The 23987-nt window shown below is 37.3% G+C and overlaps 1 protein-coding gene across 1 annotated transcript in view; it reads left to right on the forward strand.

Moving 5' to 3' along the window:
- The window catches only part of NAALADL2 (N-acetylated alpha-linked acidic dipeptidase like 2), a 310350-nt gene extending 289292 nt beyond the window's left edge, over positions 1-21058 (forward strand). Inside the window, exons 13-14 of the mRNA XM_009288028.2 lie at positions 2634-2832; positions 20860-21058. Coding sequence (XP_009286303.2) covers positions 2634-2832; positions 20860-21058 — 398 coding nt within the window. The remainder of the gene's footprint in view (positions 1-2633; positions 2833-20859) is intronic.
- The last annotated feature ends 2929 nt before the right edge of the window (positions 21059-23987 follow it).

Below are 23987 nucleotides of genomic sequence, written 5' to 3' on the forward strand. Positions count from 1 at the left end.
TGTCCCGCTCATGCCTTGTGAGCGCCCTCAAGATGAACCGCTCCATAATCTTCCCCGGCACCGAGGTCAGGCTGACAGGCCTGTAGTTCCCCGGATCCTCCTTCCGGCCCTTCTTGTAGATGGGCGTCACATTGGCAAGCCTCCAGTCGTCCGGGACCTCCCCCGTTAACCAGGACTGCTGATAAATGATGGAGAGCGGCTTGGCGAGCACCTCCGCCAGCTCCCTCAGCACTCTTGGGTGGATCCCATCCAGCCCCATAGGCTTGTGAGCGTCCAGGTGGCGTAGCAGGTCGTTGACTGCTTCCTCTGAAGTCTCTTAGTTCTCTGTGGTAGCACTAGTCATAGACACTTGCAGGTTTTGTACTGAAGTATTAAAAAAGGGCCTGGGTGTTTGTTTCATAGTGAGTGCTGGTTTCGAGTGTGAGGTAAACGGTGCTTTTTACTCATGACTGTGAAGTAAAATGTCGTTGGTTTAGGGGCAAAATGCATGCTGTGAAGGAGTGAGAGCATTCACAGGATTTTTATGTTTAAAAGGGTGGTCTGTTTGGCTTCATTTCCAAATATAGAATGATATGTTTTCCCTTTATCTCACCTTCCCTATTGAAAAGGCATAGCTGACAATTGTTTATGTAATATTCAGAATAAAAATTATAAATGTTGTATGTTACTTGGAATATGAAGTGCTTTGCTGAAACCAAAGGATTCTTTCTAACAGGGTGAATTTAAACCTTTCCATACTGACACAAGTCCCAGGGTAAGGTATCCACAGTGCCTGGATTATACGCATGGAAATCTCAAGTTCTTCAGCTGCACAGGATGTTTGCCTGAGATTTGAAAATTGAAGATACTGATATTTTGCAAAATATCCCAAATGTACCAAGTTTATGTGCTTGGAGAATATTTTTCTGAGGCATCAGCCTAACTTAATCAGACTTTAAATTACTCCAGACTCAATCAGAAAGATAGCAACCCTTTACATCAAGGTACTACCGTGCCTGTTATCCATTCTAATTAGGGAAAGATGGATTGGGCAAGAGCCATTGACAAAGCTACCTTGTCCCAAGACAGACATAAACCATCTTCTCTCACTCCCGTTCCCACAGGGAGCTTCTGTTCATTGTTGAAATTCATCTTGATAACTCAGGAAAGCTGACAGTTTCTCTCACACCAGCATCTGTCTCTCCATGTATTTTGGATCATTTCATGTTTTGCTAGATTGGAATGCATTAGTCAGCTGAATGACAGGAGTGCATGGGCATCTATGAACTCCTTTCCCTTTGCTGAAATGTATCCAATAGCAAATCACTTTTTCCGTGTGAGAGGGAGAATATGTCATATTCGGGCATGTCCTTGAATTTCTTAGTTGTACCTATTTGCTTTTCCATTCCTGTTATATGCTCACCTTTCAGACTCCATCCATAAATAGTTTGAGAAATGGGTTGATGTTCTCCATTTACTATTTCTGATGTCTCCATATATCTCTTAGACAAGGGACATTAGTATTCATTTAACTTGTGTCTTGAACCACCTTGTTGGGTTAGTCATTTCAGGCACTAGGATACTGAACTCACTGAGGTTTGTACATTCAACTAAAGGTGAGACAGCTTCTAAAGCTGAATGGTTTGTTTTGATTAAATCGTCATTTAAAAGATCTAAGGATAGTTGATTTCCTTGTCCTTAATAGGCAAAGTGAATCTTGGCCTTAAAGATCATTTCTGCACACTGGATATGTTTTTGCTGACTGATGTTACTTTTGACTTTATATCAGGTTCAGACTCTGCGTTCTCTCTCCATGTGCTTGTAAAAATTAACGAAGTTTATGCGTGCACTGGGAAAGAAGGGCATGCTTTTCACCTGCACTGCAGGTGGGGATAGACTGCACATTCACAATGCTCCCATTCATGTATCATATTCTTCTTTCTGGACTATTAACAGGGAAATATCGAAATCATGGTGTGCTCCAAAGTGCTGTGGGCTTTTATTTTTTTGCTGTCTGTGTAGGATTGCAAACAAAGTAACAGTTAACACTCCAAGTTTAAAAAGTTTTGAAAATATCGACTGGATTAGAATATACATTTGGATATCAGTTAAAGTGTTAGTTGGCTCATTGACATACGATTTAAGTGATTAAGAGGAACAATTTGACATCCCCTCTGCAACTGTTGTTAACCTCTAGGATTCTAAAATGTTGAACAAAATTCAATTAAATTCTGCATATTATGATTTTCTATACAGCAGTCATTGTGGAATCTAAGCACAAGCTTTCAAACTTCAGAGCAGTAGCATCAAATGACGTTGAATAAATTCTGTCTCAGAAGGACGTTACAGTTACTGATTTATAACCATTGCTTCCTGCATGCTTATTTTTCCAATGGTAGATTTCAAGCTGTACCCCAAAATCGTTCCTCATAGCTTATTAGGTTTTAAAAGACCACAGCCCAAATTGATCTTCTTTGAAAAATAGATCAGAGCTTATGCACAATGTTCTATGGCTTTCCTTGATCCATTACATAATTCTCACAAGGGAAAAGAGGCTCAGGTTTTAATTGGACTCTTAATTTTGACTTCTAAGCAAGAGTAAGAAGTGATGTTCTCTGAATCACTGGCAACTGCCTTTCTCTTACTGTTCCTAGGTGATGAAGTAGACATTCCTCAGTTGCTTGCAGTGGCATCACGTCTGAGGGACACTGCAGAATTGTTCCAATCAGATGAAATGCGCCCAGCTAATGACCCCAAGGAGCGAGCTCCTATCAGAGTCAGGATGCTCAATGATGTGCTACAAAGCTTGGAGAAAAGCTTCCTGGTTCATCGAGCTCCTCCAGGACTTTACAGGTATGGTGTTCAACATGTTCTTCATTTGAGCTAAAATGGTAATCTCGCATTGCTTGCTTTTCAAAACTGTCATGCTCTTTTAAAAAAAATCTCAGTGAGTATCCAAGATTAAAGCTGGTTTTTCCCATCTCATCCTTTCTGCAGAAAACTTTAATTCATTACAATACAAGAGGTCATTAGAATGCAACACTGTAGCATTTCTGTCATGACATCACTGCTAACAAGATGTATGGTGTGATGGCAACTCAGGCAGCGTGACAGATACTTGTGTTAGACGGTACAGTAAGCTTTCAGAAGAAGAAAATATTTTGAAGTCTAATACTGCTTGACAAGCTCCACCTATATTTTATTTAAAACTTTCTACAGTTCATTGAAGATTCAGAATTATACGAGATACTGTGTAGCATTATTTAACATATTTAATTATATAGCGTTGTTCTTGGGTACATTTCAACCAGTCAAAGGCAGTACAGTGGAGTGAATGAGGGGGCCTTAGTCAGTCACCATTCATAACATCTTGTCTCTAGTTAGAATTATTCTCCAATATGTATTCAGCTGCACTACCCAGGTTGATTTTAAGATGTCATAATCACTCCATCTTTCACTTTCTAAGAAAGAAGTCTACAGGTCTATAACTTTCATTATAGATTCCTCTACCAAAAAAAACTTATGGCAATCAGTAGCTTAAAAAAAGTTTGCAAAGTAAGAATTGGCCAAGCCTGCCCTGAGTAATGCCTGGCCCTCTGGCTGTTTAGGAGAAGTAATAAAGTGTGTGCATGTGCTTCAGCACAAACTGTCTGAAGCACTGTATTGCAGCCCATCAATGTAGTGTTTATAGCTTGACCCCAAGGATATGTTTTGAATGCCCTGGGCTATAGAGTGAGGGCATATGTGGGTTGTTTGACTTCACCAGCCCTATTGGGATTATTTTGAAGGACTCTGCAGCTGAAGATAGCCAATGGCTCATCCGTACTGCCCATTAGGGACTTCCCCAAGTAAAACTGTCCCTAAAGCCATACCCAGATTTTACTTTAGGGGAAACTGGTTGGCATACTCAAAAGAGAGTATGCTGACATACATACACAGGAGACAGACAGGGGCCAGGACACAGAAGTGAATGAGGCATCTATGTTATTTAGGAATATAAATATACTTGCAACCAGAACTAACTAAAGTAATAAAATGGTACTGTGTTGCAGTTGATGGGAAAATTTGTCAAATGTCTTGTGCAAGTGATTGTTTTAAGTGGGCACAAAATAGAGAGATGTTAGAGGTAGACTTTGGAAGAAAAGCAGAAAGCTACAGCATCAGGAGGAAGAGATTATTCCAAGCATTAGGAATGGCATAAAACAAATGCAGTCATCTTTTAACAAAACCAAAAGAAAAAAAAAAGAAAGGTAGTTGTGGTGAACTCAAGAGTGACAGTAAATAAAATCCCTACAGCTATAATAAAGAAAATATAACAATGATAATTGGGGAGGGGCTAATTTACTTTATTCCTGCTGTGACTGGATTTATAATATAAAGAAATAACCCAAAATGTGATTAAATAAAGTCTAATATTCCAGGGTTAGCACTGCTGTCTTTCTTGACTGAACTGGTATGGTGTTGCAAAGGAGCCATAAAACTGCTTAACATAATGTAATGTGTCAGCGTTGCATTGCAAAGGCACATTGTTGAATCTGGCCCAGTTCTTTATTTGCAAAAATAAATTATACCAAAAGTTAGGATTCCAATAACAGGGGGTTTTGAGGTCTTCTAATATTTAAATTCTTGCAGTGCTTGCAGTATTAAGTTTGTTATTCATCAAGATGTAATTGCTAGATATGCAGGTATAATGTGAATTAAATTTTTCACCTTCCTGCTCTCAGCAGTACTTTGGCACAGAGCGCGGTATTCACACTGGCAAAGTAGATAGTGTGGAAGTGAAAACTTTGTAATTTTTCCCCTCTTGATTTAATTACATTTGATACAAGATTTAACAGTAGACAATAAGGTTACTTTAGAGTTTGTGGGAAAACACTGGATTTTACTTTACTCTGAACTATTTTACCTAACATCATCTGGAGTGTAAAACAATAAAGTACACCTTATGTATCATCATTTAGATACTTATTTAAAAAGAATGCATTCTTTGTACTGTGCCAAGGTGTGTAATTGTAGTGTAGATTTACCTTTAATGCAAACAGAATTGAGGACAGTGATAATAGATTTCTGTTTCCTTTCCTGACATTAAAAATCTGCAGTACAGTTTCTTTCCAAAAAAAGCACCTAACAATGTGTCTTTATTTGGGTTATTTTTCACTTCTTAGGGATTGAAAGTCCTTCTATTAATTGATGCAGTTATATGAATCTATTTTGTGTTCTGAAGCTATAATTGTACCACAGGAACACTAGAAGTACTTGAAAAACCCGATGTACTTTTTTTTTTTGCTTGTATAACTTTAAGCTTTTCTTTTTGTAATTTGGTAAAGAAAACAAACAAAAAAATCAGTTTCACAGCCAGGACCTTGTATGCCATGTTTCATCCCAGTTGGAAGATTGATGGGCAAGTTACAAACCCCTGAAATAGTGGTTTATAATGGAAATGCTGGCAGCCCTTTGACTATAGCAGCGCAAGCAGTGCAGCAATAAATACTATGCTTCATCTCTAAACAGAAATTTAGGATGCAGTTTGCAGCCTTGACCTTCAGGCTCCAACTGTGTTTAGATCATTAAGATTCCATAAATACTGTAATTTACAGCCTTCTGAAGGAAGAATTTGTGTGCACAGTAAAGCACGTATTCTTCATGAAAAAATGATTGCTTCCTGTATACCCATTTGGACTCATATTCTCAACCTCAATCAAAGTACTTGACAAATTTGCTGAAGTTTAGGCATCATTTTTAGGCTTGCATTTGTCCTAATTCACAGCTCTCTGGCTATGTTTTCTTTTCTAGAACTTGAATTAAAAAGAAAGGTGGATTTTTTGCTTTATTGCAGCAGGTGGGTTGCAACCTACTTGTGTTTGTCCACTACAGGGGAACTAATACATCTTTTCTATATCTTTTTTTGTGTGGTTTGTACACTCATTGCCATAGCTATAGTCTCTTACTATATATATGTACTTAAAAAAAAAGATGCCTCATTCCAGTCAATGTCATAGGGCAAAATTTGGGCATAATTGATGCATTATTCATCTATAATGAGCAATAAAACTGCTCAAAGTTACTAACAGAATTCAAATTATTTTATTTTTTTATAATTATATTAGGAAATCCTGATTAAATTTAAGTAATGATGATTGACATTGGCAGGTTGTTCAATACAGTAAACACTGTAGTTCAGATTACTGTCATTCTTACATGAACTTGATGATATTGAACTGAAAATTTGACAATGGCATACTTTCCCCATGATACTCTCTTTCCAGCTGAGCTGGAAATATACAAGTACCGCTTTCATCAGGGTATTTTAGTCTTATCCAGAAATTTAGGCAGAATGAAAAATAATAGGTTGAGAAATATTACCCTGCTTTGCAAGTGTTGCCCTGGGGCTTGATTTGGGGTTAGGACAAAATCTCTGAGTTTTATTGTACCTGAAGAATTGCTGTGATTCCCAGTGGTAACCCCGGGTAGACTTTCTATTTTCAAAATAAATGTTTAGGAACAAAATAGGATAGCTATTGGTATTTTTCATTTATCTGCCTTTGCTTCTCATAACATAATCATAATATTGATAAATTTCTGATTTATATTTTGTCATTATTTTAATGGAATAATCAGTAGAAATTTGTTTGTTTCTTTCCTCTAGCCATTTCTCACTTTCCACTCTTACAATGTATACTTGCGCTGAACATTTCTGTATGTTTTCTGATGATCATATTTTGCTACTAATACCAATAACCATAGATTACACTGCAGTGGCATGTACGAAGCTAAGGTAAGAACAGAGGTTCCGTTACTTTAGGCAATGTGTGTAGACAGGGGGGAAAAAAAAAAAAAGATGATCTCAAGCATATTGTCCTCTCAATGAGATGGTCAGCCTCAGCAGAGATAGAAGATGATTCTGTAGATACTGATATATACTAAGAAAAACCCAAATTCTTACCCTCATCAGCATTCAGTAAAGCATGTGTAGTTGCCTGCTAGGGACAGGAGAAGATGCTTTATCTCTGTATTCTAAACAAAGGGTGCTTCAGCCATAAATAAACATCAATGGAAGCAAAGACAAAGGGCGATTTCCCAACAGTGAAAGCAGCTTGTCTGATAAAGTCAAGGAAGTACTCGCTGACACCTGTTCTGATACTGATTAACCAAATCTTTACATGGCTTCTGAGGAAGAACAAAATTAATTTCTGTAAATGAATGTTTGTAAGTTAGGTAATCGGGCAAATGCATCCATGCTGAGTGATGTGTCTCCTCTTTGTCTCTTTCCTGAACATCTTTGTCTTTTGTGCATCAGCTAATCCTTAAAACTCTTAGATTCTAAAAGTGTACTGTCATGCTTTTGCATCCTTTTCCCTCTACAAAAATACCTACCGAAACACTGACACCAGTAATACCATGGATAACAAGACAGCATGTATCTTCCTGGTGTTTGTAAATATTGAGCTCAAATCTTATGTGTGCTTACACTGAGTAAGACCATTCCCCCCGTTCTTTGTATATTTTTTATATTTCTTATATTTGCTGATCACCACAGCCTCTGACAACCTGTCAGCCTAATGTATCTGTCAAGTCTATGTGTAGACTCCTTGGGTATTCACACAGAGAGCTTGTGTCTTTTTGTTGAAAAGCGTAGCACTTCAGTGGCATAGGAACAACGAATCATAATATTGCAAAGAAATGAGATAATCAAGAAAACTTCATGGAGTGTCAGGCAGAGGACGCTCAGCGCAATAAGATGTCCTCTCTTTCTGAAAGGGTTTGATTTCTTCAGGTCCATGTCTAGAACTCAACATAATCTTCATATTTGATGGATGCTGTTGATACGAGATGGATCCAGTAGTAAGGATGCAGGGTTTCCTAGAATACCCTGTGATGCTCCCACCAAGACTTCCAAATCTAAATGAGTTGCTAAAAACAGAGTTTGTATCTTCAGTCTTTAAAAGTAAACTCCAAAAAAGGCACACAAGGGCTCAGGCTGTCATTTCTGCTCCAGTTAGGTGGTTTTTTATTCTTAATGGGCCATTGCTTAAGGATCAGTTATGTCCTGACTGACAGTTCTTTTAACAGTTTTTTAAAAGAATCAAAGTCAACTTGTGTAAAATCTTTCATTTAAGAGTTTCAACTTTGCTTGCCAAGTTATCCTGTCCATTAAGGCTGTATGCATCTGTCACCACTATTTATGGAGTTGTTGCAAGGGCCATTGTGCTATGTCTAGTAGATGTAATTGAGTAACAAGTAGGTGAAAAGTAATGATTTCGAAAACAATCTGTGTTTTCAAGAAAGACCTTCAGCAGTTTTTATTGCTCATTTGTGCAAGTTAAACTTCTTCCTTTTGCTCCTTTTTATCATGGACACCCAGGTGTGACATTAACACTTCATCAGGCTAAAAAATTACAACAAATCAGTACGTTATAATGCAAGGGCCATTGCTATGTCTAGTAGATGTAATTGAGTAACAAGTAGGTGAAAAGTAATGATTTCGAAAACAATCTGTGTTTTCAAGAAAGACCTTCAGCAGTTTTTATTGCTCATTTGTGCAAGTTAAACTTCTTCCTTTTGCTCCTTTTTATCATGGACACCCAGGTGTGACATTAACACTTCATCAGGCTAAAAAATTACAACAAATCAGTACGTTATAATGCACTGCATAAAATACTTGCTATAAGTAATGATATATTGGGCACCCTGAATTTGCCATAATGAAATGAAAGAACAATCAAAAGATGCTTTTAGCACCACACAAAAAGGTAATTTGCATCTCTGCTAATCTCATGCCACTCAAGTGTTTGTCGTTCACCAGAACAAATGTTTTCCTTTCAGATTGAGATTTGTTATATACATTCCTGACATCTGTACAGAGTCTATTGTATTTATTTCTGTTTTGCTGATAAACTGCAGCAGATTCTCAGGTGTCAAAATTCACATGCCCTAAGACTCTAGTTTCTAGAGATATGTTTAGTAGGAAAATTAAAGTCCTTCTTAAATCTCCATGTGTAAACAAGCTGCTCATTGGATTTGCAGAGAACAAGCATTAAAGATTCAAATATCCTGCTAATCTTAAACAGTGACATGGGTAAACATGTAGTGCAATGTCATCTGAAAAAAAAACCCCTAGCCCAGAGTTTCTACAGGAGACAGTAATTCTGTCTCATTGCATAGACTCTTTGCAGATTAGTTTTTTCATTTTGAACTCTTCATTTGTGGCTTCAAGTAGAAAATATGCCTGTATACTTTGTTGTAACGCTTGAGACATTTTTGACTGACCTGAACCAAACACATGGAATATTGGGTTTTTTCTGCATTGTATTATGTGGAGCAGAGAGTGATTTGATATGGTGCTGATGATCCTTAGTGTGGGATATCTGCCATGTTCAATTTGTAAATACAATACTAGAATGATGTTGGGGGAGAAGGAGAGAATTGTGTACTGGTTTTAGAACAGTGTACCTCAGATTTTGCCATTCAGTCAGAATTTTCATCTTAATTGCACAGCAGTGATTTTGCATCTGACTTTTCACCCTAATAACTTGTCTCTTTCAAAATGTGCTTCTCTTTTTTTCTGTAATTGTTCCACATCTTATAAATGGAGTTATGATTAGTGGTATTACTTGTTTCACTTTCTAATCCTTCACCAGTGTTTCTTGGCTCTGCAGTTCTTGTTCAGCTCCCTTCTCTCTGATACACAATTGTCCGAATGTATTTTTTTACACCTAAAATGTCTTCCCATTTTCTTCTACCTTCTTCCTTCAAACTCTACAGTGTTTGTGCAGTCTGATTGTAGTTAATGCAAGTGTACGTTAGAGATGACGAACTCAAATATTCAGGACAGAAGTGACACACAGTTTCAGTAAGATTTGCTTCATTGTAGCTCACTTCAAGAACTACTCATGGCAAAAAAATCACAGGAACTATTCCAAGGCTGGTTTTCTGTTCTTCCCAAGAATGTGGGGAGGCAAAAAGAAGTTTCCTGAGAAAGGTGAACAGTGGCAGCTAGGTGCTGTCAGATGATCTGAGATGCTGTGCAGTGCTTGGTAAATCTTTAGTTAATGCTTACTTGGAAGATGATTTTCCTCCCAGTCTTTGGTAGCAGACGTTGAATGAAAGGATTAGGTTCTTGGTTTATATGCTTCTCTAAATAGATGTCATGTGTCTGGTGACTAGGATTTATAACAGTGGTGACAATCATGAGTTGGTATCCAGAGTTTTTACAGCATAGTCAAAAGTGGTTTTTATCATAAAACTGAATAGACTGAGTCATCTCTGCAAGTCACCGCTGATTAGAAAATCATTTATAAGAATATAATTGCAATTCTTAACTAATTCTTAACTTAAATTCTAATTATTTTTTCTAATACTAAAACCAGAGAAAAACTACTTAGTTAATGGCATGACAAGCAATGATGTGAATTTAACTAGGTTGGTACAAACTAAGAAATATTTCCAATCAAATCCTGAACATCAGATTCTAAGAGCACGTACATAGCTATTGCTGTCTTTTAAAAAATGCAATAACATGTTTGGCACACTAATTTCAGTTTAAAATCATAATTTGAGTCAAATTGATACATCCATCTCACTAGCAGAATCTGGAGTAACAACCTTGATATAAGGTGGACTGAAAGTATTTTATTCACTGTATTCCTTTTATACATTGTACCCAACTGTTACGTGGGGGTATAGCATGGGTGGGAGGAAAAAAGGAACTTTCTTCTCTCTTGAGCAGCTACCAGAAGCCAGACATAATTAAGATCACTTCCTATTCACTCAGATGGTGCAGATACTCAAAATGGGATTTGAGGGACTGGGAAGAAGATACAGTCATGAATCTGCTCATTCAGTGGATCAACATAATGTAGTATTGAAACTAAGCTGTAACTCTGAATAGCGCAAGAAGCTTTCCCCAGGATACCTTTTGCCACCAGTGCAGCTCCCCAGAACAGGTAGAGTTAGGAAAGTGTAGGAACTGTTTAATTCATGATGGACCTGTAGGAACAATATTCTAGCAGCATGAGCATTCTCTGTGCACTGGGCAACTTTGGGAAGGGTTCTGACCCAGTCCTCCCAGCCCCTCTGGGGGTGATTGAACAGCGCTGTGGTTATTTATTCTCTAGGCCAGATAGATAGAATTTCATCCGCTGGGATATTGACTCTTTAACATTCATCCATGTGTGGAGCAGCACATTTATCCTAGTATACATCAGTAGCAATTACTAGTTTGATAATGCTCTTACAAATTCCTGCTATGGTTATTATTTTTCTCATGACTGATAATCATGCTGAATTATGCCCTTTCTTGATACTGAGAAGATGCAATAAAGTGAGTGTAACTCATACTCAAAACATCTGATCCATCTGAGTGGCAATTCAAATGGGTTTTCCTTTGGAATCACCGGTACATGTAATGACCATGATGTAATGACTGTCTTGTAAATTTTTACTATTTAAAAAGCATTTGCTGCATAAATACTACTGAATTAGCCATCTGCAGAGATGTAATTGTGGTTGACTTTAAAGCTTATTTAAACAGGGAACATGACAATCTTTTCATTACACCTGCAAAAGCAGAAAACCACTATAATTAGGGATTGTGTCATGGCTGGAAACCAGCTTTCTCACTTCCCTGATATGAATGGTAAACCTGGGTATTCACACCTTAATTTATTTTTCCTGTATGTACTCCTCATGAATTTTTTTCCATCCTTTTAATTAGAATGATTTGTACACTTATAGAGTTCTGTCTGTAGTATGCATCAGACCCATTATGTTTTTGATACAGTAAATACTATTATGTATATTGTAATTTAACACAGTGTTGATGGTCCTTAAGACAAGACTTCATCCAGGACATACAATTCCTCATGCTTTCCACGAATGTGCATGGTCTTGACCTTGCAAAGAACCTGGGTTTTTTGTATAATGACATTTATTTGAATAGGTGGCCTTATTAGATGTTTTAGCCCATTTCACAGCAGTTGTTCTGCTAACTGTAAAAATCCTTTCACTGAGGGCTATTCAGTGAGCTCAGTGCAGAGCTATCATGCCATGCCAACGCCTAGCAAGTCTTCTGATTAGGATACAGTTTCCATTCAATTTCCCTTGCTGGCAGATCTCACTCAGGTCTGTGCTTATGGTGCTAAATAGGCCAAGAATATTTGGTTACAGAGAAAAATAGCCTATGATCCCAGAAAGTTATATAAAGTATTAGATTTTGAATTTATTAAATACGACAGAAACTTAATATTTTATACGTTATTTCATTTTTCTTATAGACAGTAGGTTCGATAACATTTTTTAGATCCAAGAAATATATGGCTCCACATTTTTGGTCATGACAGATAACAACCACTCATGTATGTTTGAAATATTAGCCAGGAACGTTTCTCGAATATAGTACAAAAATAAGTGGAATTCATTGGAAAAATAGTGAATATGTAATACTCTGCCCACTAACATATTACCAAGGCAATAGGGCTTAGAAATTTGGTGGTGAGATCATTAAAAAGAAAATTGCCTTAACTGGGATAAAAAATGACAGATAACAACCACTCATGTATGTTTGAAATATTAGCCAGGAACGTTTCTCGAATATAGTACAAAAATAAGTGGAATTCATTGGAAAAATAGTGAATATGTAATACTCTGCCCACTAACATATTACCAAGGCAATAGGGCTTAGAAATTTGGTGGTGAGATCATTAAAAAGAAAATTGCCTTAACTGGGATAAAAAAAGTGTTAATTTTGTGTGTATGCATGCCATTGAAGGTAATAAAAATATAACTTTAGGCATTTCTTTAAAGAACATATTATGACATAATTAATTTTTTATCCATAGTTAACTCTTATGATAATGACCTCTCTGGCTAGGATGATAATGGTCTCACGTCTCATGGTGTGGAGTTACTTAAGATGATAAACCTAGTCAGGATCAGAACTGGAGATCAAGGTCAAGCCAATTTACTGCATCAAACACTGGACACTGCTTGCTGCTCTGTTTAGAAATGGTATTCCTCCTTAGGAATCGGATGTTTTACATGATTTCTAAATAAAAATCCCTATGAAGCCTTCAGAACATCAGCTGTGAGCCATTTGGAAATAATTTTATTAATTCACTTCCCTCAAGTCCTTCAAAATAGCAGCACATCTGCTTTGAATTTGAATATTTCAGACTGAGACATCCTTAAAAGAAAAATAGTTTCCTCCAAATTATTCAGCATAAGCATGTTTCTTTCATTTGAAAAGCAAGTGCAGCATAAATCAATCAAAGAGCAACATGCCTACATTTGTTACCAACAGCTACATTATTTGCAATTTAACAAAGTATATTTCATACCAGTTGCTGCCAGCAAATAACGATTTAAAATACAGTTACATTAATTTTGTTTAATGCATCATCATTCTTAAGTATAGATGCAAGTCCTTGTTCTAAGAAATTACAGAAAAAATATTGAAGGATTTTCAAGGAATTTTTACATTTCTGTGGAGTATATATCATTCTCTCATCAGCTGCATATAGGGTTTGAGAGCTCTATGGCAAAGAGTCTGATAGTGTGTTCTGTGGCTTCTTCAGGAATTCCTAGATAAAGTCACTTAATTAATTTCTATAAAACCCTAGAGAAAATCATGCCTAATTAATTAGAGGACTGCTCTTTAGCAGTGATAAATAATTGCTTGCAACTTCTGAAGAACAAATGCATCCTAGTTTTTCTTTTTCTTTCCATGTCTGTTCTGTGAGGTCATTCTGTACTGTTGAAGCTGTAGAATTGATTCTTCTTACTTACTGATCTTATTTACTCCAAAGTAAGAAAGAAATAAGTTTCCTAACTCAGCAAATTTTCAACACGGGAAAAACTGTGAGTGCAAGGTAATGTTGATGTTCAGCCCTTGCAAACAGGTATTTTATCGAAGCCTGATTTTACTCAAACTCAGTCTTTAAACTAGTCAGACTTCTTAGCTCCATTATTCTTATTTGAGGCAGTTCCGGAACATCAGTCCTCTTATGATTAGCAACTCGCATCAGGCTTCCAGCTTCCATTTGTTCATGGTTATTTTAGATGATACTAGAAGCTGTTTTGCTATCATAAGCCACAACATACAAAAAATTAGAGGAAGAAATGATGTAATTACTGTTTATTTAATGAAAGTGAAAAAGTTTAGCTACAGGTTGTCATAGATACAGTATCCCATTTGAAATCTTTTCCGAGCCGTCACAGAGCATTGTCCTATTATCAGAAAATCAAGATTAACATTCAGTTAGCTTTATTTTATCTCAGTCATTTCTGTTGACAGTAATTAATCAACTATCAAAAGAATAATTTTCTTTCATGTTTCAGAACAGAAAGTGAAAGTGAATGTTTTCTGTGAATGTTGAGTTTTGGTCATAAAAAATTCCCCAAACAACCTTTACTCAGCTTGATTTCTTTAATAGATCTTTCACTTTCTCTTTAGGATTCTGAATGCTCGTACATGCAAATTGGAATCTAGTAACAAAAACCAGGATAGGTTTAAAGGTGGGAAGGTCTGTAGGTAAGGTTAGGATGGGTGTTTATAGAGTCAAGTCTGATAGGGTCACCTACCTGTTCAGATGAAGGTTGTCGGGGCTTGTGAGAGCTGTCTGCTCCCTAAAGGATGGGGAGCCAAGCACGATACCGTGGCCAGCAGGGCAGTGGCCTCTCCAACCAGGCCTATAGCGCCCAAGCGATGCAAGCATGGGAGGCCTGGGAGTGGCAGTCAGGTTCAGCCAAGAGCCTTTGGTCATCAGGCAAGCCCATGGTGAGGCAAGCCAAGCCGGGAAGTAGTCTACAGATTGGGGGTCTGGATCAACTGGCTGCATGGCAGCAACAGAGCTGGAGACAGGCACGCCTACGATGTAGCTCAGGCTGGGACTGAGGACCCAGGGCTTAGGTGAAATGGAGCTCCTGGGCCTGTGAGCAGGGGGTGTGGGTAGTGGCCCCAGGTGAGGCTGGTCAGGGACAGTAAGACGTATTAGTGCACTAAAGGCCTTGACAAAGAGATCTTTGTCAAGGCTGGCAGGGTGCATCAAGCTGAAACTTCTGCTAGCGTTAGGGTTAGGCTTTAGTGATAATCCAATAAGAGATTAGTGGTTTACGACAATGCATTCATTACCTTTAAAAAAGTACTGTAATCAAAGATAATTGTAGGGAAATATTATATATCTTGTAACCAGCTATCATTCCAGTTTGGCTTCTCTTTTTCCTTTGTTTGTTTGGCAGGTGGTCAAGCCAAACCAAGCCTCAAGACACTTCACAGAGCTGCCAAAATCAGAATTTATTTTTTTAACAAGCCCTATTCTAAATTGGCCTCTCAGAAATGAATTCAGACTTGGAATAATTACCTCCTTGTAGTCCCATGTCCCAACAGGATTTTTTAAAATGCATACTTACATAACCTCCGTTTGCCATAATTCACTCAATTAGAGGTCTCCTAACTCCTGTCTCTTATGCAAGATAAATTTCCATCTGGCAGGGACAGAATTTATCTGGTTTACCACTGTCACATAACAATGCCTTTGAAATGCCTTTCAGTTGGTTAGACTTTATTTAGGTTTGATGTCTAGATTACCTGTAGCTTGTCAACTGCTGATACCATGCAAATACCTATCTTTCTGGCAGACTTTCACCTTTGAGTGTACACGATTTAAATACATCACCTTCTGTAATATATACCAGTAGAACAGTTTGCAGTCCTATAAATGAGAGCACTAAGTGAAGGCAGTTGATGGCTCTTGAAAAAGGATGGGATGTGTAGCAAACAAAAGTTAGGAACAACACATTACAAATAAAGAATCCTTAAATATGACATGCTGAGTTTGTGGGAACTTAGGACAGTGAAGGAATAGAGTGGTATTTACAGCTAAGTTGCCCTAAAAGGTTGGCTGCCATATCCCCATCTTCCCTGGTCACATGCATGGTGTTCGATCACACGACCCCAGAGCCAGTGACTTCCACTGTTGGACCCAGCAAGAAATGAGCATTGAAGAAATCCATTTCCTCTGGATCAGCTATAATAACATGTAATGACAATTCACCACTACATAAATTTTGTCCTGATAAAAGTTAGTCTTACATGGCTAGCAGCTCTAATTTTATAATTATAAACCTTCTGCCACAATAGTGCTGTGAAATAAAATAAGATAAAATAACTGTATGTGGGTGTCAAAAAAGTTTAAAAAATAAAAAGAGAGGAAAGGAGAAGCACTGTTGGAGATCAAAAGGATAAGGGACCCAGAGGAAGAAGGGAAGCTTTCTGTGTACCTTCACCGTAAAATTTTCTGAGGTACAAACTAGTGTAAATGAACTAGTATAAATCAGCTCATGCAGTTTCCAGGGAAGAATTGGTAATATTTTTATGTCCTACAATAAATAAACACCCTGTGGAACTGGAAGTCCCAACATGGAAGCACTATTATTAGAATGCATTTATTTATTTGCCAAGTTAATAACATTTTATATTTTACAAACATGAATGAAAACAAACTCCTAGATGTAAGAAAAGTGCATTCAAAACTGAACATTTTTAAGAAAAAGGGAAATGCATAGAAAAGGGAAATGATAGAATCCCTGTTCTGGTGCGCTTTTTTTCTTGGACAGTACAAGAAAAAATAATTCAGGGATTTATAAAATTGAATTTGTGAGGATCCTGAAGCAGCTCTAGTCACAGCACATTGTGTTATAACTGGAATAGACAGAGGGTGCCCATAGCATTTATCTGTAAACAATTCTAATGTGATTCCACAGGGAAAGCCTGCACTCATTTTATGTGGGACTGTATACTTGGCATCATGTCCTAATGATTTAATAATTACTTCTCAAAATCTCAAATGTAAGCTCTTAGATAGGAGGCTATTTGTAAGTACCTGGACTTACAAATAGTTACGGTTGGACTCGATGATCTTAGAGGTCTTTTCCAACCTCAATGATTCTATGATTCTACCTGAATGATTCAGCTTGTGTTGTACATTACCCACACACAAACTTTTCTTGTAAGCTGAAAAATCTTGTTTCAGGACAAGAACAATGTAGTAATCTAGTTTTATCTTGTACTGTCCAGTTGTTCTAATATAATCTCCAAAATAGTTTGAAGTTGTGTTAAAGTCAATATATTTTTAGTGTGATCTCTCATTCAAGAATTTGTCAAATTCATTTTGATCTGATGGGGGTGACATTACATCCTTATTTGTGATAACGTAAACCAGCATTTTAAACTCTAAAGGCATTATTTCAATCAATAATGCTTATGTTCCTAGGCCTGCAAAGGGCTCGCAAAAGTTATAGAAGAGGTTCTTTTAGAATTCATTTTTATAGTTTCTTTGCTTTAGTTTACTAAGGCTGATTCATCTGTTTGGAGCCATTTTACCTCTTTCAATGGTACTGCCTGAAGTTATTAATTAAGTTTCCTACTTCAGTGTTACACTTTTCAGGTCACTGTCGTGTCGTTGAAACAAGCCCATTAAGATGGATGATGTGTGTTGTAATTTCATTAGTGTCATCAATAATGTATTGCACTTTTCTCTTTAGGAGTCTCTTTTTTGTTTTGTGTGGGTCAGGGTGAGTGTGTGAATTACATTTCTAAGATCAAAATAGTTAAAGATGAAGGTAGATACTTAAGCAACTAGGCCAGAGGCTGGAATTGTTGTTTTAGAGGTGTAGGCTACAAAACCAATTTGTATTAAGAAATGTTTAAGTAATTGAATTTCACAGTATAAATTAAAGTCTCTTGGTATCATTATGCATGTTGTGGTCACATAGTGATATCTTTTGCCAATGAAATGGCTGGGTTTTATTTTTCAGTCCATGAGTAATCTTTAATGAAAACACTTTCCTGACTTGTAAAGGCTTGAAAGTAATAAACTGGACTAGCCATTTTTTTTATTTGATGAAGCTTGGACAGAGATAAGAAGTAAAATTGTATAAATTGACTTTTATGAACATGCATAAAGAGAGAAATCATTTTGTGCAACAAAGAGGTGGCATGGCTTGCCAAGCAAAGATAAGTAATTGGAAAATATAAGACCCTGGTGAGAATTTCTAGCAGAAAATCTGAAAAAACAGGTGCCATATAATGTTACTTATTATTATTTGCATAAATAAAAATAAAAAATAGGTTCTGTCATACTATGCAATCAGCTATGCTGAAGTCATATTACTATTACAAAAGTTAAGATATTCTTTTAAATTATGACAGCAGACTGCTTGTCTCTTTCATTCATCAAAGGACTAAGCTTTTCTCATTAGGCACTGATTTGTACTGTAGTCAGGTGGGATGCACTAGGAATATTTGTCTTTTACTGTGGATCACCTGTCTGTGGATTTACGGTGGAATCACCTGTGATTCCAAAATCACAGCAGTAGAGTTAAACTGTATTAGCATCCTTGTATATCAAGGTAAACCATCTTTTTAGCCCGTGTGCCATGTTTAGAGCACATTTGAAGATGGGATAGGAGAAGATCTGTTCCTATTCACCGCAACCGTTTTCTCAGCAGTCCCCAAATGTTCCAGTCTTCAGGTCATCCTCTCTTTAGAGTCTGATTTCTAGCAGTCTAAGTTAGTGTTGCTGTGCTGATGGTTATTGTCTTACGACATTTTTATTAGCTGACATTACTCCCAATAAAGGAATAGAGGGATCCTAATATAGATCAAGATGCCAGTGATTGTAGGCATTTGGAGCAGAATTCCAGCTCAGTCAAACTCTCTCAGCCACCAGCAACCAGATAGGGCTGTCACATGCCTCCTGAGAGTAGAAAGTAATGTGATGATCTCTAGCATTGCCCCTGCTGTTCAAAGGCTTTGAGGGGTTGTGAACAGGCTTCTATCTCCCTGTGAACTATGGGAACTATAGAGGAGAGTTCTTCAAAAGCCTGGTTTTGCTCACACTGATCTCAGTAGGAGTCCCTGAATTGGTTTCGGAGGGAGCAAAATCAATCCCTGCTTTGAAAACTACAGTATTTCCCATAGCACAGCCTATCCTTAAAAAACAATGAACCAAGAATTTATCTGGTTCTCAACATACAGTCTTCATTTACTGTATCGCAGAGACGCTTTAGGGACACTCCGCAATATAACTTTAGTCACCTTTGAGTGTAAGCTGCATCATAGTCTCAAGGAACAGTAGCATCAGCTCAGAACTGAGGAAGCAGGCAGTTGTGCTCCTCTGGCTGCCGCAGTGCAAGGTGAAGAAGTTATTGCCACGTCTGCTTGTTACTGTCCTCTTGAATGGAGGTTGCTGTCCCCGCTGAGCTGTTCCTGCAAGTGCTCCTAACCTGTTTCAGTCTAAATGATCTAGGTCAGTGATGACCTACTATTTAAACTGTGTAAGCTATCCTTCTACTGCAGTGTTGGATTCGAACTGTTTCCCTCCTCTGTTTAAAACTACTATGCATTGCAAAACACTTGAAATGGCTAGATCGTTTCCCTCCTCTGTTTAAAACTACTATGTATTGCATTGCAAAACACTTGAAATGGCTAGATGTATTGCTGTCAGGGGATAAAAAGCTTACCATTCCTATTGCACATTGCTGGTTTGGATGTATACCCAATACAGGAAGGTAAAAACATAAAGACTGAAAAATTGTGTTATGAGGATAGGAGTTATTTCATATCTTTGAAAAACATTGCCCCTCATTCAAAGCATCTTTTCAAACTGGAAAACATGGCAGAAGCTTGTAGATGTTCTGTGGTGTCATTTATTGGGCTACTTCGTTACCATTCCTCCTTGTAGACCAGCAATTAGATGACTCGTATAATAGTAAGATACACTTTTGTGGTCATCTGTCTTGTAGATGCTCGGCAGTTTTATTACTAATTTGGAGTTGCCACTGGGCCTGTTCTGTCATGCAATTAGGTTACTAACGGAGTATCGTAAGTTGTCCTGCTTTCTTGCTGGTTTCATTCTGTGAAACAACTTCTCCCCTGCCCTGAACACCTGCCTTGTATTTAAGGATAAGGTCCTGCACCAAATCACATGTAGCTTTCCTGTTTCAAATTTTACTCACTTCCGTTTACAATCAAAGGAGCTCCTGCGTGGAGATTTGCGATATTTACATGCTTTTCTAATTAGGATAATGATTACACCTGGTTTTAGATAACATTTATAGCCTGCTTCAAAGACTCTCATTGAAATCACTGACTAGCTTTGAATTCTGAGCCTTCAACACCTCATACAGATAACATTTCCAAGGGATCAGACATTACCTTTGCATGTGTTTTTATACAAGCCATTAAAAAGTCTTGCAGATATTATAGGAAAACACAGATTTTGTTTCATAAGGGTTTAGCTATGTGTTCCATTTATTTCCTTCCTCAAGTATTTGACATTAAAGATGGGTTGCTCTTGTTCTGATGCCACAAAGGATTATTGATGAAATAAAGGCTCTGCTGAAGGCAATGAGAGTTTTACCATTGACTTCAATGCAGCTAGAATTTCACCTCTGAAGTGTGAAATAAATAACAGGAGCAGATAGGAAAAAAAAAAAATTCCGTGCCTAGGGTCCACAGTAATAACCAAACTTTTTTTAGAGGGGAATAAATGGAATGCAGCTGAGACATGAAATACTTCATGAGAGGTGTGGTAGGTCTAGGCTCATTATTTTGAATAAAATCTTGAATGGTCAAAGAGGAATGTGAGATTTCTTTGACAGATTTTGTGAATGTTTCGATGTATGTACACCTAGATAATGAACAGATGCAGTTTACAAAGCTGTAATAAATATGCAGTTGTCTTTCAGTTTGCTGTGGGTCAGCTTTACTGCGCATAAAATGTATCATCTGTAAAGTGTGGCTGATACTTGCAGGGTTTCTTGATGATTTCTGATGAATTGTTTTGAGTAAAAAGTTTACCATTCTCCATTGTTCTCTTTTAGAAATATTCTTTACAGACTAGATGAAAGGACAAGCCAGTTTTCAGTACTGCTAGAGGCACTGGAGCACTGCAAACTACATCAGTCAAATGAGACCATTCAAACAGCCTTGTCAGAGGTGCTGAACAGCATCAATTCAGCTCAGGTTTACTTCAAAGCGGGACTTGATGTGTTTGAGACTACCTTAGCTGGAAAGAAATGAGAGGATTCTCTGCATTCTAAGACGTTTGTTTACAACTCGCTAAACAAAAGTTCAACTTGGACTAGAATTTCTCTGAGGATGAAACCTTTCTCGACTTTTCTTTCAGTTGGCTCTTAAAGGTACTGCAATGTGTGTTTTTATAAATATAAAACAGTCTTTTGCACTGTTCACAGTATGTCTCAAATGTCTGTTTCTGAATGTATAAAACATAATGAGAGAGAATAACACTTAAGATATGATTTTTAGAAGGCCATCTGCTGTATTTTTATATGTAAAATATATTTTTATGACTAAGAGCTCAGTCTTGCAAACTACCAAGCACGTCCTGCAATATACTGAAGACCTGATTCTGAGACACCCCAGATGTATACCCAGGTGAGCTTTCCATGCCTACTCTGTCAGAAAAATGTGACTTAAGTATACTCTTGTGTTTCTTAACTTCCTCAGCAAACTCATCTTCTTCCTTACGCCTTTCAGAGTAAGTAGTTGAAGGATGTGGCATTTTCTTGGGTATCCAGCACCAGAGTTAATCAAGAAATGCATAAAACACGCTTTCCAGTGCAATCCAACTTCTTTACTCCTGTGGAACAATAAATACCTCAATTCTGAGAATACATATAAACTTTGATTATCCCATTTCTGTATGAAAAAGAGTTGTTTTCTCTAGTAATTCTTGGAGAGAAAATTTCTGTGATGATTTCAAATGAATTGAAAAGTTTGAATCAGTAGTTAACTTGTACAAAAATACTTTGATTCTTTATGTTAAATAAAAGAACTGCCTGGTCTTTTAAGGCTACAGGCCTTATAAGCTTATACATTACCAAAATAGCCCACTTCAGGGTCTCCCTAAATTTCCAGATAGCAGTAAATGAAAACAAGACCTCAAAGTTCTGGGAATATTTTTGGGATTCCACCACTCAGCCACACCACCCACTGTTCCAGGCTGGATCATTCCATCAGTAGTGCCCAGCATATGGGACCTGGACTGTTGTCAAAAAAGCACAAGGAAAACATAAATTCATTCCCTACTGCAGAACCAGGAATTCACCTCTGAAGGCACAAGCTGATGAAGCATATTGCAGGGCTAAAACTCAAATCTGTTTTGCATTGGTGGAAGCCCTGTACAAAGGCTGTAATCACACCATTACCTTGTTGGCCTGAAGTAATCTGTGAATGAAAGGATGTGGGGGTTCAGTGTCCTAACCTCTAAGGGGATAATATACACACTTGAGAATTGCATTACTAATACGAACAGTTGAAATTGTTAAGCCCCATTGGGTTTAGAGTTTTACAATCTCAGATGATTCTGGGGTTAGAGCTTAAGAAATTAATTTTATATAGATACTTAGAATTGAAATATAATTTATTTGATGGAAACGTTAAATGTATTGTTACCTAGTTTGCCATGGAAACATTACAGAAACATTTCAGGTTGCAATAAAAATGGAAAAAGTATCTGTATTAATGTAAAAAAAATTGCTTTCTGGAAAATTTCAAAGTGCACAATTTGGTGAAAGACTTTTTAAAGTGCGTGTTCACATAGCAAGAAATGAGAGTTGTTTACAGATCTGTGTTTGTTTCCAAAAGTCCTTGGCAAAAGGGCCTCTATTAGCAATGACCCGGGACTAGGAACACACAGCTATGCTATTGCTACATTTCTTTGCAAGTTACTATCATAACATGGGCAAAAGCATCCCAAGTCTGACCAGAGGCGGGGCTATGCAGTTGTACAGATACAACTGAAGTGGGAATATGTTCAACATCAGTCAGCATGGCTGCATGAACTCAGACATGATTATCTCCTATCTTTACTTGGCATCTGATAAGCAAGAGTATATGATTATTCTTTTGCTAATGCTGGTACCAGTTCTGTTTACTGCAGAGAGAATTTGACTTCTGAAGAGTAACATTTTTTCTGATACTACAGTGTTTGTTCATCCCCTTGTTTCTGTAGTTTTTATTATTGTAATACTTAAATGGTTGGAATAGCCACATTCGAGTTATATGTTTATTTTTTGATAGTATTTGGGCATGTACTGTGCGCACTACATTTGAATTGTGTTTTCTAGTATGGACCACTCTTCTAACAGTTCGTTTAGTAACATATTTTCTTTGGAGTGCTGACTCGCTGTGATCTTAAATGATACAGGTTCAGGTGCCATTAAGAGACCGAAAATAGAGATTAACGCTTCCTTTAACTCTGCCAGGTGAATTTAATAACTGCTTTCTCAGTCTTAGTATGTATGTTCCACCAAAACCACCTGTAATGTAACCAAAGTGTACTTACGCGAAATCGGTGAAATCTGTTGGGAAGAGTATCCCTCATGTATGATTTCTCAACCATGTGATTCCTCACTAAAACATTTATCTTGTTTTCTCACTAACATCCTTCTATAACCACTTTTAAAATAGCAGACTTCAAGGTACTCCACCACAAAAAGCACTGCTACTATAAATGCCTGTCTATTCTAGAGACAATCATATATTCTTGTTGGTGAGATGAATCAGATTTAGGGACTTAAATGCATTGATTTCAATGTCATCTCACACTTCTAGATCTCTAGGCTTTTATTTCAAACGTTAAGATCTTATGTATAAGTGAGTGCTCAGTGACAATATTTGTACCATTATAGCTTCGGAAAAAGCACTTTTAAGCCATATCCTTCCATTGATTTTTAAATCCTACCTATTGACTTCAAAGAATTTATAGCAAGTTAAGGTCCTAAATACCTGGTGTGTTTCTAACATAGAATTTTTGCCCAGCCAGCTGTGGAATATCAGCTAAAGGAAGGTGTTAGTAAATCATAGTAGCTTACCCAGATTGAATACATTACTATATTGTATTGAAATAAACAGAGCACCCTTAAAGGCAGAAGTATGTTTGCAAATTGCCTGAATGATACTAAAAATTTGTTACCGTTTCAGAAAC

Source organism: Aptenodytes forsteri, unplaced genomic scaffold, assembly GCF_000699145.1.
Source record: "Aptenodytes forsteri isolate BGI_AS27 unplaced genomic scaffold, ASM69914v1 Scaffold72, whole genome shotgun sequence".
Classification (NCBI taxonomy): domain Eukaryota; kingdom Metazoa; phylum Chordata; class Aves; order Sphenisciformes; family Spheniscidae; genus Aptenodytes; species Aptenodytes forsteri.